Genomic DNA, 17,129 nt, shown 5'->3' on the forward strand with positions numbered 1-17,129 from the left:
ACATTTATTTTATAAATATTTTTAATTATAAAAGTAATATATTTTAGTTTCAGAAAATGCGGGGGGGGGGGGGGGAGGAATGCAAACAAAAAATACCAGTAAAGTAATCCCTCTCTAAATGAACCCACAAGTATTCCATTTTGGTGTGTCCTTTTGGTAAGAGTGATTACTGCGTCATGTCCTCAAGAAACTAATGTGTGTGCATAATGAAAATCTTTCATGTATATGTGAATATACTTAAACCATATATACCTTACACAGCTGCAGTGAAGCGTAGTTTGTTTTAAGATAATATTGAAGAACTATGCCCATGGGGAAATCTGTAGGTTGATGGTAAGCAGGATAGCGGTAATTCACAATGCAGTGAACGCCTTCATGTTCCCTTGAACCTTTAAAGCCTGCTGACTAACAGTGCTGAAGTATGAAATCACATTGAGCATTCCCCTGAGTCTGAATCATCCACTGTGGAATGAGGATTGAAAGCAGAGCTGGTGCTTCCACATCAGAAAAGTCGTGATATCGGTGATTTCACCCGTGCCTTCAAATCTGGTCGAGATCCCTCTCTTTTTGAATGTTGTGAATTCAGAACTCAGGTTTCATTACCACATGAGCAATCTATTCCCTGCACTAAAATGATACAGCAAATGAATAGAAATAGACTATAATTCTTTTTCTTGTTCCTTCAGGTGAATCAGTTCAGGCAGCTGTATTCCAAAGTCATCAATGATAAACATGATGATGTCATGGCCAAGTTTGGCGCTATTCTGGCCCAGGGCATACTGGATGCAGGTAAATGTTTTTAAATCTTCCGGGTTTATTTATCTATTTAAACTAAATTTAAGGAAATATGTGTTCTAACTATATGACATAGTAGAAATTGAGTCTGGGGCAAATTATTCCTGGAGAAAATTTGGAGCCTAAAGTTCATAGAAATAATTTGGTAGAGTTGTTAAGAGCACAGACTGTTAGGGTTTGAATCTCTTTACAGTACTAGCTATACTTCCCCTCTTTATGTCTGTTTTCTTGTGAAGTCTACCTCATAGTGTTTGAGAAATTAAAAATACATATAAAGCAATTAAAACAGTCCCAGCCACTTAGTAAAGTACTCAATGAGTGTAGGCTGATTTTTTTCCCCTTTAATTTTCGTAGTATACATCAGTTTTAAACAAGTTGACATTGAAAATTTTTTGAGGAAAAAAATAGGTTTTAGACAAATTCTAGTAGCCAGATCATCCCAAAATAAGATACCTGGAATATTTCCATAGTAAATACATAGCACCCAGTACCAACTGACTCCCAAATTCACACTTTTCATCGCTACGCTGTGGTTTATTTCAGAAGTAAGCTGCCCTTCCAAAGTAGAATGATGTGCATTAGTACCTTGGACTTGGGGTTCGTTCAAACTATTCTTTCACTGTTGTTATTGGCAATGACAATAACACTCCCTAGGGTATAAGGGAACGGGCATAACTGTTTCATTATTCAAGTATGTGATTCTTTTCAAACTATACCCTAGCCATGTAGAATACAATCTTTTTTATTAACCTCTGCTAATTTAAAAGGTAAAAAATAGTATCTCAAGATAATCTTAGTAATTCTCTTATTAGATAGCTTTTCTCAAACTTATTAGTTATGTTAATTTCTTCTAATAAAAACACTCTTCTTGATCAACTAGAGATGTGTTTATAACTCTAGTTTAAAGACGATCAGGAAAAGGAATTGAAATTTTTGGTATCTTAAGTTGTTTTGTTAATCTAGAAGTTTTCTACTTGATGAGAGTATTTTTAAATCATATCAAGATTTTCAGCATCTTTGTTTTATAATTTTAGGAAATCTCCCTTGTATGGCTTTTGTTTTGGTTTGGTTTTGGTTTTGGTTTTTGTTTCGTTTTTTTGAGCTCATTCTTTTCAATATCTATTTTTATCGATAAATTTATTTGGGTGCCACCTATGACATTGGGATGTTGTCTGGCCAGGGTGTATGGCTTTTTTTTTTTTTTTTTTTCCTTTTCTAGGGCCGCTCCTGCGGCACATGGAGGTCCCCAGGCTGGAGGTCCCCAGGCTAGGGGTCTAATCGGAGCTGTAGCCGCCAGCCTACGCCAGAGCCGTAGCAACACAGGATCCGAGCCGAATCTGCAACCTACACCACAGCTCACGGCAATGCCGGATCCTTAACCCACTGAGCAAGGCCAGGGACCGAACCCACAACCTCATGGTTCCTAGTCAAATTCGTTAACCACTGAGCCACGATGGGAACTCCAATGGCTTTTTTTTTTTTTTTTTTAATGTGTCTCCTTTCTAATATTTTTTTCTCTTTCTTCTTGATTAGATATGTTTATATGATACTACTGTTTTTCACCTTTTCTCATTCTAATTTCATTAGAATTTTTTCACCTAAATTATTTATTTTTGCTCAAGTCTTTTATTTGCTTTTTTTTTTTTTCCTTTTTCAGAATGTTGGTGCTGTTTTCTAAATTTTTAAGGCAGAGTTTAAGTGATAGTGTTTAAGATACAATTAATATTTTTCTTTTTGACTTAAGGATAGTTCCTTGCAGCTGACTAAAGTAAGGAAAATGTTCTGTAGATACTTTTGATAAAGTAAACCATTTCAGTTCTTGGTATTGATTCTCTCTTATGTATAAACAGTACATAGTTTCTCCTTTCTCATTCTTTGCCACCTTCCAGTATTTTTAAATCATGTTTACATTGTCGTGGCTTATAACATTTACATTCTCTTGTGAAATCATAATTCTCCCAGTTTAGTCTTAGTTTCATGTTAAAATAGATTCAGTGTTCATCGTCATTTCTTTTATTGCTGCTGCTTTTTCTGGAATGTCTGTACTAAGACTTGACACTTAACTGGCTGGATTTCTAGTTTACATTCAGGTTCACTCTGTAGGTTTTAATACACTCGTAATGACCTGTATCATACAGAGGAGTTTCACTGCCCTAAAAATCCCCGGTGCTCCACCTTTTCATCCTTCCTTCCCTCCCCACACCCCCTGGCAACCACTGGTCTTTTTTGCTATCTCTGTAGCTTTAGTTTTTCCTTTTTCAGAATGTTATGTACTTGGAATCATATAGTGAGTAAACTTTTCAGATTCTCTACTTTTGGTAATTGGTTTTTAAATAGAATTTAGAAGTAATTTGCATACTCTTGTTTTTTCTTTTAGCTGCTACCCCGTGAAGTTTGTAGTTTTAGGCTACAACCTGTTACTTGTTCATTCAGTACTACTACAGTTTTTTGCTGGTTTTTACTAAATATGAGTCGTTTATTTAAATTTGGGGGAGGCTGATTCTCTGTTTTAGCTTTATTCTGCTGTCTTCACTAGAAGCCCTCTCTCTGTTTTCCCCTCCTTCCTCTTTGAGCCCCTCTCTCCTTCTACCTCTTTTTTTTTGGTATCTATTTGATCTGTAATGAACCAAAGTTTGATGCTTCTTTCCATTTCTCTCTTAATGTATAATCATTTTTGCCTTAGGTCTTTTAGTGTTATTTACTGCGTAAAAGTTCTGTACTGCTATGTTCACTACCAGGAACATGAAGTTATTCTTTTACCTCTTTTCACTTTGCTGATATCCGATCTTCCTAGGAAACTGTGCTGCAACTGCATTAGAAAAATGTTTAGTCATGTAATTTGTCTCTCAGAAGCTAGTGGTAGTAGAGAAAGACTGGAGCAGGCAACTTCAAAGGAATGAGTGAAGTTGAAGTTGATGGGAATTCAATGATTTGGTCTCTTCAGGAGGAAAAGCTGAAGATTGTAAAACTGTAAACTCGGAGTTTCCTGGTGGCCTAGCAGTTATGGATGTGGCATTGCCATTGCTGTGGCTCAGGTCACTGATGTGGTGTACGCTCATTCCCTGGCCCAGGAACTTCCACATGTCTCGTGTGTGACCAAGAAACCAAACCAAACAAAACTGTATAAACTCTATCAATAGCATAAACTTGCCTTTGTTTTATATGAAATCTCAGACTGTTAGAACAGAAGGCTAGTCTAACTAGTTGCTAAGTCTGGAGAAGATAAGTCTCATTGAAATAAAAGGAAATTCAGCTTTAAAATTAGATCAAATGTCACATTCTCTAAGAAGCATTTCAGTCTCCACTGTGGATTAGGTGGGCCATGCTTAGCTCTGTGTTCCCACTAGTAACCAGGTTTATATCATACTTTTATGCCTTATTTTAATTATCTAATTATCTGTCTTCACTAGATTAGAGGCTCCTTAGAACCTTTTCCAGTATTTTGTTCAAAATTCTCAACATACAGTAAGCATTCTATGAATGTGGGGGTTAGAATACGGAAGAATATAAATAGACAGTAAATGTATAACTCAGTCCTGTTGGGAAAACTCAAGTATACCTGATTTTTTTCTGGGTAAAATCTTAAATGAAACACCTATAGAAGAGTATTAATCGGAGTTCCCATTGTGGCGCAGTGGAAATGAATCTGACTAGGAACCATGAGGTTACGAGTTCAATCCCTGGCCTCGCTCAGTGGGTTAAGGATCCGCTCAGTGGGTTAAGGAGCTGAGCTGTGGTGTAGGCCGGCAGCTGTAGCTCTGATTAGACCCCTAGCCTGGGAACCTCCATATGCCATGGGTGCGGCCCTAAAAAGACCAAAAAAAAAGAGTATTAATAAAATATAGATTATTTGGTGAACAGTAGAACCCTGCTTCTTATAAAAAAAAATTTTTTTAATGCTTTTTGGCTTAGTAAAGTTAGTACTCATTTCCTAACTCTAAGCAAAACTTAAAGGCACCTGCGAGATACTGAGACGAAGAGACGTGAAATGTGAACAAAGGAGATACAGAATTGGAGTTCAGGTTATCTGACGAGGCACAGATAAGCCCTAGTTTTATAAGCTGTATTGTATAAACTAAAAGATGTGTGTCTCAAATCTCTGGGGTCCAGCACTAACTCTGTTACTACAGAGCAGAGGCGGCAACCCAGCAGCCCATGGGCCACATCTGCCTATTTATAACATGTTTTTTTGCCTGCCTAGCAGAATTTGCAGAATTTTGGACAAAATTCAGATTCAAAGATGCTTTAAAAAAAAAAAATTACATGGCAACCCTGGATCTATATACCCCTTATAACATATTCTCTTTAACTATAATAAAAACTTTTCAGTTTGCTTCAATCCCCACTACTTCTAGTCCAAGTTTTCTCCTTTGTTTACTGACCAGTTTCTAAAGACATTCAAGTTTGCAATCCCCAAAGCCTCCTGGAATCTCAGCCTTAAAAGGGCCCAATAAATATCCAGCTAACTGATGCGTGAAGCTTAGCTCTTGTTCACTAGCTTTCAAACTGTTTCTCTGCCCTCCCTCAGGGGATAGTGTAAGGGATCTGGCAAGGGGTGGGTAAACAGGTTGGGTTCCAAGCCCCAGATCTCTTCTGATTTAAAAGAATTAGCTGTGACTTCATTGTTTTACAGCTTGTGCTGCTTCATGTTTTTTTCAATTGAATCAAGGATTAGAGATCAGAATTTTTCTTTTGTTAATGGCAGTGCTATAGTTCAGATCCCCAAGTTCAAATTCTCATTTTGCTAATGAGAAAAAAAGACTTTAGAGGTAAAATGATTTGTCCAGGGTCACAAGGCTAGGTAACCTTGGAGCTGCCTGCATTCAGACATGACTAAGGCAAAAAGAGTCAAAGTAAGCAAACAGAATCTACTTCGTCTCTTTGCTGTTGTGTATGATATGTATATACACACAAATATGATATGTACTGAAATTCTCCTTTTTGTTTGCATGTTAAAAGCCAGTGTACAATATAGATTAATATTTAATTTAGCATACAGTTCTGATATCCTTTAGGCTTAGTTTTTGAAAAATGGCTACCTGCATAGAGAGAAGTTCTAGGTTTGCCCAGAGTCCAGCACTTCCAGTTTTGGAGACCCTAGAAACTGGAGACCCTAGATGGCTCACTGGCTAAATAATTCCAGTGATGCCATACTAGTTTTTATGAACTACACTCCTAAGATAATCACCAAATTCTTCCCTAGTGCAGTACTTAGAAATCTTTATTATTGCCCTGTTGGATTCATGTTTGTGGTTTCTCTCCTTTTCTACAGGTGGTCATAATGTCACAATCTCCTTGCAGTCCAGAACTGGGCACACCCATATGCCTTCTGTGGTTGGTGTCCTTGTCTTTACCCAGTTCTGGTTCTGGTTTCCTCTTTCACACTTCTTGTCATTGGCATATACCCCTACCTGTGTCATTGGCCTTAACAAGGACTTAAAGGTATGTTTGTGAAACTTTAGCTTTATAATATGTCTTCACCATAACCTATTCACCACCCACTCATGGGATTTTCATGATATTTTAAAGGTGAATTGGCATCTCATTAATAAAGTATTTTCCCTTCAAAATGAGTCTTCACCTTGTTGAGAGGAGTACGTTGGAAGATTTGAAAATCAGGTCTCCTTATTAACTGTAACCTTGGATAAACCAATTGAGAGGGAATGGTAAGAAGAGGGCAAAATACAAAATATGAAAAGGGGAGTTCCGGTCGTGGCATAGTGGTTAACAAATCTGACTAGGAACCATGAGGTTGCAGGTTCAATCCCTGGCCTTGCTCAGTGGGTTAAGGATCTGGTGTTGCTGTGAGCTGTGGTGTGGGTCGCAGATGTGGCTCAGACCTGGCATTGCTGTGGCTCTGGTGTAGGCCAGTGGCTACAACTCTGATTCGACCCCTAGCCTGGGAACCTCCATATGCCGCGGGAACAGCTCAAGAAAAGGCAAAAAGACTAAAATAAAATAAAATAATAAAATATGAAAAGGTTTATTGATCACTAATCAATTTTATCTAATGCTAAACATCTGTGGGAGCTATTAAAGGATTTCATGCAGATAAATGACATGATGAGATTTGCATTTTAAAAACATCATTCTGGTATCAGTGGAAATTTGTTTCATTGCTGCGGTAATAATCTGGGCAAGGAAGACCTCAACTAGATCTTACTAAGGAGGGAGGATTTGAGATAGTGATGTGTTCCAGTGTTATGTGATGCTAGAGTGTTTGATGGAAAATAGGATTGTTATTAAAGGGAAAAACGAGAGGAGGATTTCCCCTTGGTGATGGCAGAAAACGAGACCAAAAGTGAAGAGCCAGGGAAACTGACAGTAAGAAACCAGTCACTTAAGTCAGCTATATTCCCTGTCATCGCACCATGTCTTTTTAAATGGGGTTTTTGCTTATGTCTTTCTCAGTCCCATGGCCTGATGATTCACATTCCTGTTCTTCCATCTTCTCAGAGGCTTGTGACCTTTAAATAACTTACATCTGCTCACCACTGCTGTTAAAACATTCTATTCAATTTTCAGAGTGGAAAAAACTTTGGCCAAAAAATGACTAGTAAAGATTATTTCATTGAACTGATTTTTTTTTTAAGTATAGCTATACAGCCAATTAATTATCCTTTAGGTGTTTCAGTATTAAACTGCTCATGTTTTTGTATATTGAGCAGTTTTCTCTCTCAAAGCAGGAATCTTTTGGTTTCCCAGTCCCTAACTTTTAACATTATGGTTAAACATACTGTATAATTTGGGGGGACTTTTTCCTTTGGCACCTGATTTTATGATCTCCCCTTCCAGTCCTTGCAATGAAAGTGGGATGGAAAAGACAGGATCACGGATTTCCTGTTGTGGCTCAGTGGAAACAACCCCCACCCCCACCCCCCTGACTAGCATCTGTGAGACTAGTATCTATGATGTTGCGGGTTAATCCCTGGCCCCACTCAGTGGGTTAAGGATCCAACATTGCCCTGAGCTGCTGTGTAGGTCACAGATGCAGCTCGGATTCCACATTGCTGTGGCTGTGGTGTAGGCCGGCAGCTGCAGCTCCGATTTGACCCCCAACCTGGAAACTTCCAAATGCCTCAGGTGTGTCCCTAAAAAGCGAAAGAAAGAAAGGAAGGAAGGAAGGAAGGAAAAGAAAAGAAAAGATGGCTTGTCCTAGTAGGTGTGAGGCTTTACTACCATTCTCTATCAATCCAAATTGGATAAATAGAGAAAAATCAAGACTTGAGAATTTTAAACCTGGTCAGTAAGTAATACAAAGCTGACTTTTCCATCAGGCTGATTCTAGACTCTTGTAAAGTAGGATTATGTGGTATAATAACTGTATACAGACTTGTAGAGGTTGTTAGTGTGGTACAGGGAAAGGACACGAAAGTTGGGTATGCAGGATGGAGTTCCCGTCATGGCTCGATGGTTAGCGAACCCAACTAGCATCCATGAGGACGCAGGTTCAATCTCTGGCCTCACTCGTGGGGATCCAGCGTTGCCGGGAGCTGTGATGTAGCTTGCAGATGTGGCTTGGATCCCTTGTTGCTCTGGCTGTGGTGTAGGCTGGCAGCGACAGCTGTGAGTCTCCTCCTAGCCTGGGAACTTCTGTATACCACCAGTACGGCCCTAAAAAGACCAAAAAAAAGGATGACTCTTCAGAGGCACAGAGCTCTAGGAAAATATAGATAACCACAGTAGTTCTGTAAAACACCTCGAAACTATTTCAATGAAAGAAGACAGATGCCTTTAAGGGAGGAGTGGAGGTAACAGTTGGATAGCTGTGTAATTTAGCCTGGATCACAATTGCTGACATCCCTTTGCATCTGTGTGATTGGTGGGAGCATAGAATACTTAAATCTGGATTTTGAATATTTTAATGGAGGGGGGAAATTCTTTTATTTCTTCAGATGCCGAAAGTTCAGTATAAATCAAATTGTAAACCATCAACGTTTGCATATCCTGCCCCTCTGGAAGTACCAAAAGAAAAAGAAAAGGAAAAGGTAGGTTCTTTGTTCTTTTGAGCAGCATTTGTACTTATATGTCAGAGCTGCCTAGTTTTTTACTTGGGTTTGTTTAAATATTTTTTATGTTTTAAATTAAGTATTTTAAAAATAATGCTTCTTGGAAGTTCCCATTGTGGCACAGTGTAGTAGATTGCAAACCCGCTTAATATCCATGAGAATGTGGGTTTGATCCCTGGCCTCGCTTGGTGGGTTAAGGATCCATCATTGCCCTGAGCTGCGGTGGAGGTCACAGACTCAGCTCAGATCCCTTCTTGCTGTGGCTGTGGTATAGGCCAGCAGCTGCAGCTCCGACTCAACCCCTAGCCTGGGAACTCCCATATGCCACAGGCGCGGCCCTAAAAAAAAAGCAATTAATTAATTAATACTCCTTATGGTAAAATCCAACATTACACAAGAAGAAAAAGTCAAAGTCCTTTTCTCTTCTGATCATCCGAGTGTCATGTGATAGGAATCACAATATGTAAATCCCTTCAGATGTTTTCACTGCACATATCAATACTTTTTTTGACCACAAATAGAATTATTCTCTAATAATTCTATGTTCTGTATCATATTATTTTCACTTTAACAGGGTTTTTTTTGGTTTTTTTTTTTTTTTAACTTCAATGTGTATTGATCTCATTTTTTCCAAGGGTAATGAGCAATCCTTTTATGAATATATCATTGTCTTACCAGTTCCTTATCTGATAGACATTTAGGTTATTTCTAATTTGTCACTGTTACAGATGAAATTGAAATAAATTTTTATATGTGTATATTTGTGCATTTGTACAAGTGTATCTATAGTTTAGGATCTTAGATTGTGGTATTGCTTGATCAAGAGTAATGCACATGGTTTATTTTCATAAGCATTAACTGAATTTCCTTTCAAAATGGATATAACAGTTTGTGCTCCTACCGGCATATATGAAGGCACTCGTTGATACGTGTTAAATTAAACTATGGTGCAGAGTTCCCTGGTGGCCTAGTGGATTAAGGATCCAGCATCGTCACTGCTATGGCTTAGGTCGCTGCTGTAGCGCAGGTTTGATCCCTGGCCCCGGAACTTCTGCCTGCCCTGAGCACGGCCAAAAAAATAAAATTACACTGCAATGAAATTGAGAGCTGCACTTGTTCCTTTAGTTTTCGCAATAAAATTATCCTTTCTGACACCTTAGGCTTAGGAAAATGATTTTTTCTCTGAAGAGAATGTTCCATTTTAGCCATTTGTTGATTATTTGCTGTAATTTTTGTGTGTAAGTAGGGATAGTTATGCAGTTGACCAAGTTTGCGGGTGGTAGGTGATGATGTACTTTGACAGCAATTATCTTGTTCATCAGCTGTGTTTCAGGGCCCTGTCTTTAGTGTCTGAAACAAAACCAGCTTTATTCCAGTACTGCCAAGCCTTTCAGAGTCCCTGTTTGACCTTGATTTCAGTGAGGCCCATCAAGGAGGATAACTGCGGGCTAATTACTCACCCACTGCGTTATTACCATTGCAGGGCCTCTAGTCCAGTAAGAGTTGTTTATGAGAAAACAGATTTAGAGAAAAATTTTGTGTTTTCCAATGCTTTTCCTATAAAGAAAAAAGCATACAACACCTAAATCTCTGTCTCAGAAACTTATAATAGAGAAGTTCCTGTCGTGGCTCAGTGGAAACGAATCCAACTAGGAACCATGAGGTTGAAGCTTTGATCCCTGGCCTTACTCAGTGGGTTAAGGATCTGGCCTTGCCCTGAGCTGTTGTATAGCTCACAGCCATGGCTCAGATCTGGCGATGTAGGCCGGCAGCTGTAGCTCTGATTAGACCCCTAGCCTGGGAACCTCCATATGCCATGTGTGCGGCCCTAAAAAGCCAAAAAAAGAAAAAAAGAAACTTACGATAGAAAATTCATATCCAAGGTAGGCTACAGATCAAAAAAAGTTCAAGTTATATTGGACATGTATAAGCCTCTAGGAACTAAAGATTCACCTGATGACTGTAGCAGTAAATTATCTTTATATTCCCAGATTATTTTGTTCTTTATGTGATACTTACTGCCAGGAAACAGTATTGTAGAACTGAATTCTTTGGCCTTGTATATTTGTATCTGAGTAAGGGATCACGACCATTTACCCTGTTTACTCCTCTAGGTTTCCACTGCTGTGTTATCTATTACTGCCAAGGCTAAAAAGAAGGAAAAAGAAAAGGAAAAGAAGGAGGAGGAAAAAATGGAAGTGGTAGGTATAATTTAGTGGTCACATGGGTTGATGTAGCTATCTCTGTCATGATCCAGATTCTTCCTTAGTTGAACATTGCTGTACCTTGCTCTTGGCTTTCTTTAAATAATGATTGTGTTCCAAACATGGGGACTCATATAATTTTAATTGGAAGAGACTTTAGAAATTATGCCCAAGACTTATACCTTCCAAGAATAAAAGGGTACCTATCAAGAATGGGTTCTTGGGAGTTACTGCTGTGGCACAATGGGATTGGCTGTGTCTTGGGAGTGCTGGGATGCAGGTTTGATGCTCGGCTTGGCACAGTGGGTTCAGGATCCGGCATTGCCACAGCTGTGGCTTAGGTCATGACTGTGGCCCAGATCCAGTCCCTGGCCTGGGAGTTCTATGTGCCGAGAAGTGGCTAAAAAAGAAAAGGAAAAGGAAAAAAAACAGAATGAGTTCTTGGAGGAAATGACAACTATAAAATGTGTTTTAGAGGGCAGAGTAGGATTTTCAGCAGACAGCAAGATGATGGGAAAAGAAAGGCCCTTTCAGGCAAAGAGAATATTGGTTATTTAAGTATCTCTGCTGATAGAAAAACCTCATTCTTTACAACTGAGTTAAATACCATTTTTACCCTCAAGCAGAGTTATCATCTCTTTTCTAAGTCTGGTATCACTTTAGTTCTGCTTATATTATATCTACTCCTAACCACCTTTTGCACCTAGTAATTGCTCAGTAAATTTATTGAACAGTATTCAGTAATGTAGAACATAAGCAAACCTTTACGGGGCTATTTTCTTTTAATTTTCTAGGATGAGGCAGAGAAAAAGGAAGAAAAAGAGAAGAAAAAAGAACCTGAGCCAAACTTCCAGTTATTGGATAACCCAGCCCGAGTTATGCCTGCTCAGCTTAAGGTCCTAAGCATGCCAGAGACCTGTAGATACCAGCCTTTCAAACCAGTAAGTTACCAATGGCTCTTACCTATGTATTAGTAAGATGTTAGTGTGTAAGGCAATGGAATCTTTATAGAGAAAGATAAATCTCCAGAGTATTAGAGAAAGCTCTCTAGAACGAATAAATGTCTTAGCAAAAGAGAACCTTCCCTTCCATTCCATAGAGAATTGGGTGAACTTTTGTGTGTGTGTGTGTGTGTGTGTGTAACCCTTCAGACACCTTTTATGTACCAAAGGCTTACGTCATGGACCTATCAGTTCCTGATAACTGCATAGTGATTAGGACTGTAGATGTAGAGCCAGATCCTGAGTCTGAATGATTCTACCACTTTCGGCCTATGTGACCTTAAACCAGCTACTAATCATCTTTGCCTCAGTCTTCACTGCTGTAAAGTAAGAATTACCATCCCTAATGCATAGGAATGTGGTAAAGATTGAACCAGTTAATACATAAGGATTTAGAGCATTCCATTTTATAATTAGAAAAGGGTCTTAATGCCATTTAATTTATTCTAAGACAGAATGTTTCATGTTAGAAACAAATGCTGATCAGAAACTTGAACATGATAATGTCTTTATTTTCTAGTTTCTTGTATCTAGAAAACCAGAAAGCCATTTGTAGACACATTTAATACATTCAAATCCTGGGCCTATCTGAAATGTCATAGACAAGATTTCTAACTCCATAGAGAAAAATAAACCCATTCTCTTTGACTTGAAGGTAGTTCCTGGTGGTGATAACAAACTCTTACCCACAGTTGTGAGTCACAGCCTTACCTGACTAGATTATCAGCTAGAGGAGATAAGGGCAGAGGATGGAAGATCCTGTATTTAGTGACAGAGCTGGAATTGGGCAGAATCGAGTTTATATTTCAGCTTTGCCATTTCTTAGCTGTGTGAGACAGGTCATTTAATTGCCTCATTTTTCAGTTTCCTCATCTATAATAATTGAGATGGTTAACTGCCTACAGCCTAGGTATATTGTAAATATTAAATATGTTGTTATATGTAAAATACCTAAAACAACATCTGGAACCTGGTAAATTCATTAAATACTACTTGGTGGTGGTGACATCTGTGGGTAGCAGGCAGTCAGGCCGGGAAAGATGGAATAGCATGAAGGTCTTCTCCCACCTCCTGTTAATCTTGCATCGCTAAGGGCTGATACTACTTGGTCTGTAGTCTTGAGTGAATGAATTTATAAAATCATTAGTGAACACATTAAATGTAGTTGCTGTCTAATCTACAACCCAGTTCACCTGAGTGACATGTTTACAGAGAATGTATTCTAATAGCATCCTTTAGAAACTGTTCTTGGAAAGGAATAGATCCAGAACAGGTGTATTAGTACAAAACTAGTGATACTTTAGGCGTACAAGACAGCTAGTGATCTTGACAGTTACAAAGAATTAAAGACAGCAGAGTACATGCTCTATGTCCTGAGACCATATGAAGAGACTGGTTTGTCTCAGGTGGAACTTAAATGACTGCTCAAAATAAGTCAGAGTGGGAGTTCCCATTGTGGCTCAGCAGGTTAAGAATCCACCTAGTATCAAGGGTGCAGGTTCCATCCCTGGCCTCATGCTCGCTTCGGCAGCACATATACTAAAATTGGAACGATACAGAGAAGATTAGCATGGCCCCTGCACAAGGATGACACGCAAATTTGTGAAGCGTACCATCCCTGGCCTCGCTCAGTGGATTAAAGATCCAAGTGTTGCCACAAGCCATGGCATAGGTCGCAGATGCAACTCAGACCCTGCGTTGCTGTGGCTGTGGCATAGGCCACCAGCTGCAGCTCTAACTTGACCCCTAGCCCAGGAACTTCCATATGCGGCCCCCCACAAAAGAAGAAAAAAGACCGAGGAAGCCATCTGTAATAGTTGTTCATTTATGAGCCAAGAGATTTCCCCTGTCTGTGCCTGGCTGACTGTTCAAGGTATGGCCCAACACATGCATGGCCCCTCAGCAAAGAGAGACTTGTTGTTCTGGGTACTGAAGGAAATCCCTGTCTAGTCGTTAGCTGTCCAGTCAGGTAACTGAGTAGAAACTCCAGTGGTCACATGGAACAGAAAATACTATGTAGAAAAGTCACAGAACAGGCAAACAACAATAACAAACCCTGGGGAGCAGTGAGATCTGATATCTAGAGTTGCCGCATTATGTTATTTAAATGTCTAGTTTTCAACAGAAAATTACAAAACATTCAAATCAATAAAGTATGAGTCATACATAGGAAAAAAAGCAATTAATAGGAACTCTGAGGAAGCCTAGACATTAATAGCCAGACTAAATTAGCTAAAATATGTTTAAAGAAGTAAAATAACTATGTCTAAAGAACTAATGAAAAGTATAAGAATGGTGTCTCAACAAATGATGAATATCAGTAAATAGAAATTATTTTTAAAAAATCAAATAGACATCCTGGAATTGAAAAATGCAGTAACCGAAATCTGCCAGAGGATCTTGACAGCTAATTCAAAACAGACTTGAACAAGCTTGAAGATGGGTCATTTGAGAAACAGCAAAAAACAAAGGGTGAAGAAAAATGAACAGAGCCTCAGAGACCTGTTCAGAACTATCAGGCATACCAGCAATGGGATGATGGGAGGCCCCCAAAAAGAGAGAAAAGTATAGGAGTGTATTTGGAGAAGTAATGACTGAAAACTTTACAAATTTTATGAGTAGCATTGATCTGCAGATCCAGGATCTCAGTGAATCCAAGTAAGATAAAGAGATCCACACCTAGACACACTCATAATCACACTGTTGAAAGACAAAGAAGGAACCTTTTTTTAAAATTTAGGTAACGTTGGTTTATAGCAAACTCAGGATTCACGTATACAACACTGATTCACCTTCTGTATACACAGCCTTGTGCTCACCACCAAAAGTCTAATTTCCATCCATCACCATCCAATTGACCCCCCCCTTGACCCGTTTTACCCTCCCCTTCCCCTTTGGAAGTTACTGTTTTCTGGCTCTATGTGTTTGTTTTGTTTTGCTTGTTAATTTGTTTGTTATATTCCATATATAAATGAAATTATGTGGTATTTGTCTTTCTCCGTCTAACTTAGCATAATATCCTCAAGGTCCATCCATGTTATTTCAAATGGCAAGATTTTTTGCTTTTATGTGACTGAGTAGTATTCCATGGAGTGTGTATACCATATCTTCTTTATCCATGCATCTATTGATTGGCACTTAGGTTATGTCTATATCTTGGCTATTGTAAATAATGTTGCTGTGAAGAGAGGGGTGCATGTATCTTTTCAAATTCGTATTTTCATATTCCCAGAAGTGGAATAGCTAGATCATTTTTTGAAGAATCTGCATACTGTCTTCCATAATGGCTTCACCCACTTATTTTTCCACCAACAATGTACAGGGGTTCTCTTTTCTCCACATCCTCTCAATCACTTCTTATTTGTTGCCTTTTTGATAATAGCTATTCTAATAGGTATGAGGTAATAGCTCATTATGGTTTTGATTGATTTGCATTTCCTTAATAATTTGTGATGTCGAGCATCTTTTCATGTGCCTGTTGGCCATCTGTATGTCTTCTTTGGAAAAATGTCTGTTTAACTCCTCTGCCTATTTTTTAATTGGGCTGTTTGGGGTTTTGTTGCTAATTTGGATATTAATCTCATTTGATGGGTATATGATTTGTGGACATTTTCTCCCATTTGGTAGGTTGTCTTTTCACTGATGGTTTCCTTTGCTCTGCAGAGGCTTTTTGGTTTGATGGAGTCCCATTTGTTTATTTTCACTTTTGTTTCCCTTGCCTAGAGAGACAGACCAGAAAGATATTGCTAAGACTCATCAAAGAACATACTGCCTGTTTTCTTCAGGAAGTTTTCTGGCTCCAGGTCTTACATTCAAGTCTTTAATCCATTTTGAGTTAATTTGGGGGTATGCTATAAGATAGTGATCTAGTTTCCTTCTGTTGCATGTGACTGTCCAGTTTTTCACAGCATCATTTATTGAGGAGACTTTACTTTCTCTTGTACGTTCTTGGCTCCTTTGTTAAAAATTAGTTGTCAGTGGGTTTATTTCTGGATGCTCAGTTTTGTTCCACTGATCTGTGTTTTTGCTTTTCTGCCAGTACCATGCTGCTTTGATTACTGTAGCTTTATAGTATAATTTGAAATCAGGGGTGTGACACCTCCAGCTTTGTTCTTTTTCTCAGAATTTGTTTGGCTATTCTGAGTCTTTTGTATTTCCATTAAAAAATTGGGTATTGGAGTTCCCGTCGTGGCACAGTGGTTAACCAATCCGACTAAGAACCATGAGGTTGCGGGTTTGATCCCTGCCCTTGCTCAGTGGGTTAAGGATCCGGCGTTGCCGTGAGATGTGGTGTAGGTTGCAGACGCGGCTCGGATCCCGCGTTGCTGTGGCTCTGGTGTAGGCCGGTGGCTACAGCTCCGATTCGACCTCTAGCCTGGGAACGTCCACATGCCACGGGAGCGGCCCAAGAAATGGCAAAAAGACAAAAAAAAAATTGGTATTTTTGTTGTTATTGTTCTGTTTCTGTAAAAGATGTCATTGGGATTGTGATAGGGATTGCATTGGGTCTATGGATTGCTTTAGGTAATATGGACATTTTAATATTTTTAATTCTTCCAATCCATGAGCATGAAATATCTTTCTGTTTCTTTGTGTCTTCAGTTTCTTTCAACAGTGTCCTATACAGTTATTCATATATAGATCTTTCTCTTCTTTGATTAAGTTTATTCCTGGGTATTTTATTCTTTTTGTTGCAATTATAAATGGTTTTGTTTTGTTTTCTTATTTATTTATTTATTTATTTATTTATTTATTTATTTATTGGTCTTTTTAGGGCTGCACCCACAACATACGTAGGTTCCCAGGCTAGGGGTCGAGTCGGAGCTGTAGCCGCCAGCCTGCATCACAACCACAGCAACACCAGATCTGAGCCACATCTGTGACCTACACCACACTTCATGGCAACACCAGATCCTTAACCCACTGAGTGAGGCCAGGGATTGAACTTGCATCTTCATGGATGCTAGTCAGATTCGTTTCCGATGAGCAACAATGGGAACTCCTGGGTTTGTTTTCTTAGTTTCTCTTTTTGCTACTTTGCTGTTAGTGTATAGAAATGCAACAGATTTGACAAAGAGAGAATCCTGAGAGCAACAGGAGTTACACAACTCATCATCCTG

The 17,129-nt window shown here is 38.9% G+C and overlaps 1 protein-coding gene and 1 non-coding gene across 2 annotated transcripts in view; both read left to right on the plus strand.

Annotated features, from left to right (window-relative positions):
• Positions 1–17,129, plus strand: part of PSMD1 (proteasome 26S subunit, non-ATPase 1) — a 102,772-nt gene that overhangs the window by 75,247 nt on the left and 10,396 nt on the right. Inside the window, exons 19-23 of the mRNA XM_047773744.1 lie at positions 687–789; positions 6,068–6,237; positions 8,691–8,783; positions 10,919–11,005; positions 11,803–11,949. Of these exons, the coding sequence (XP_047629700.1) occupies positions 687–789; positions 6,068–6,237; positions 8,691–8,783; positions 10,919–11,005; positions 11,803–11,949 (600 nt within the window). The remainder of the gene's footprint in view (positions 1–686; positions 790–6,067; positions 6,238–8,690; positions 8,784–10,918; positions 11,006–11,802; positions 11,950–17,129) is intronic.
• Positions 13,525–13,631, plus strand: LOC125123852 (U6 spliceosomal RNA). Its single transcript, XR_007134221.1, has one exon. It is a non-coding gene; the product is annotated as a U6 spliceosomal RNA (small nuclear RNA).

Source organism: Phacochoerus africanus, chromosome 3 (genome assembly GCF_016906955.1).
Source record: "Phacochoerus africanus isolate WHEZ1 chromosome 3, ROS_Pafr_v1, whole genome shotgun sequence".
Taxonomy (NCBI): domain Eukaryota; kingdom Metazoa; phylum Chordata; class Mammalia; order Artiodactyla; family Suidae; genus Phacochoerus; species Phacochoerus africanus.